This window comes from Anoplophora glabripennis, unplaced genomic scaffold (genome assembly GCF_000390285.2).
Source record: "Anoplophora glabripennis isolate ALB-LARVAE unplaced genomic scaffold, Agla_2.0 scaffold6633, whole genome shotgun sequence".
Lineage (NCBI taxonomy): Eukaryota > Metazoa > Arthropoda > Insecta > Coleoptera > Cerambycidae > Anoplophora > Anoplophora glabripennis.
Genome location: NW_019422720.1, coordinates 1,698 through 3,787, shown reverse-complemented (window position 1 = coordinate 3,787; position 2,090 = coordinate 1,698). Strand labels below are relative to the sequence as shown.

The following is a 2,090-nucleotide window of genomic DNA, read 5'->3' as shown; positions in this document are numbered from 1 at the left end:
TGTATTAACATATCGGAATACGAAGTCGGAATTGTATAAGTAGTGACATCTATTACAGAAAAGGAAAACGACGAAAACAAAGATGACCACCGGTCGCTGAATTACAAAGAGCGAAACGGGCGGTGACTATGAAACGCCTTCATTATAGCCATCCTTCTCTATCGCATGGATTTCTATGAATTACTTTATCGCTCTCACGTAACGGCCGATGAACCATGGGGTCTTTCCGACCCTGTATGTCTATCTCCTCTTGTTTTCGAGATACAGAGTGACAAAATAAAAACTCAAAACTTGTTGATGATTGTAATTAGTCATTACTAACCACAGTCACTAACCACAGTCACTAACATTCACTAAAATTTTGATATAAAGTTAATTAGAGTTTAAAATATTACTGAGAATGTATACGTTGTTTATGAGACATCCATCAATGTTTTGACATTAGCCTAAACTTTGATAAAAGTCACTTATTTTATACACCGTAATATTGTAAGAGTTCAATTAAAAGCCTTTTTTCTCGAAAATCGTCCACATCAGAAAGTTCTAACAAGAGTACATTATTTTTAGAAATTGGAGCCTGAATGGTAAAAAACCTAACTTTAAAAAAATTAGAACCTAAAATGTAATAGGAATATAGCGTAACTAGCGCCCTCTATGAAATATCCAAAAAATAATTAGACCAGCGTATTTGGCGTCCTTGAAAAGCCCGGAATACCAAATTTCATAAAAATATTTCGCACCGTTTGAAAATTTTCGTAAAAATTCTATTTAAAAATTTTTATTTTGTCTCTCTGTATCTCGAAAACAAGAGAAGATAGACATATAGTTCATAAGACAAAAAATTATTATTTTTTGTTGTACTATCACCCCCTGAATTTACGGGAGGTACGGCACTTGTTACATAATTTCTTGATCTTCTGTTGCAAAAGGTAGAACTAACTACCCTACAAGTAATTCTTTACGTAACTTTTTTTTCTATCTAATTTATTTCATGTCAAACCGTGTCATGAAAAACAATCTTTAATAAACACAATAAAAAAAATCCTCTTACCGTCAATGGCTTGTCCGAGATACTTCATTTCAGTTACGGCGTCGTAGGTGATTTTGTTGTCGTGCTTCTTCAACACTTCAAGTATCTCTCGGCGGAGTTTCTCCTGTAACTTCTGATTATTGCTGAGCTCAAATAAGGTCATGCTCGTCGTCATCGAAGAAGTCTCGAATCCCGCAATAAAAAACAAAAACACCTGCGCTACCAATTCGTTCATGCTTAACTTCTCCTCCGAATTCTTTATGTCTATCAGTATCTGCAGCAGATCGTTTCTTCTAACGTTGTTCTTTTCTCTGTGGCTGACAGTATCGCTGACGGTTCTCAGGAAAAATTTGGATACTTCCCTTTGTACGATCTTGACGCCGATCTTTTGAGATATTTTCGGGGCGTAGATGGACATGAAGAGGTTCAGTCTATCCATGAGATTGAATTCATCGAGCACCTTGCGACCCATCCGGCGAAATTCGGGGTCGGGGTGTTTGAAGCTGTTGCATTCGATGCCAAAAGCGCAGGATCCTAAAAAAAAATACAGACTAGTAAACATACGTACCTATGGGGTAATTTACATTAAATTCTAACTCCTTATAGATTTTACCTTCCTATATAGGAAAAATATATAAAAACACTGTTGCATTTCAAAGATTGAGGTTACGTCTACCTCGAGTTTTTTTTTTCAGGTATTTTCCTTACCAATGCTATCCGTGGTGTAGCGCGCCGACACTTCCAAGATGTCAACGTCGCTCATTTGCTCCGCACTTTCCTCCAGGGCGCTCTTCAGTCCCTCGGTGCAATTCAGTACGGTTTCGAACATCGCCTTCATCTTCGCGGAAGTGAACACCGATGTGAACTTAATCTGAAACAAAAAAAAAAATATTAGTTAACGAATTGTAAACAGTTTGTCAATTGATTAAGAGGGGTGACGCAGGGTCGAGCTAAGTTTCGCGTAATAATCCTTGATTTGGTTTCTTATGTAAAAGAAAAGTTTGATAGCCAATATCAACAGCAACATCACATAGAGCTATCCTTCGCCGTGAGGCTTTAT

At 37.1% G+C, this 2,090-nt stretch overlaps 1 protein-coding gene across 1 annotated transcript; it reads right to left on the bottom strand.

Annotated features, from left to right (window-relative positions):
* Nucleotides 1-1,051: 1,051 nt before the first annotated feature.
* LOC111693024 (cytochrome P450 6A1-like) lies at nt 1,052-1,901 on the bottom strand (the record flags this gene model as incomplete). The annotated part of the gene is given in 2 exon segments (XM_023457162.1): nt 1,052-1,564; nt 1,739-1,901. Coding segments are annotated over 2 exon segments (676 nt in total), but the record flags the coding sequence as incomplete, so codon positions are not given.
* Between the last annotated feature and the right edge of the window lie 189 nt (nt 1,902-2,090).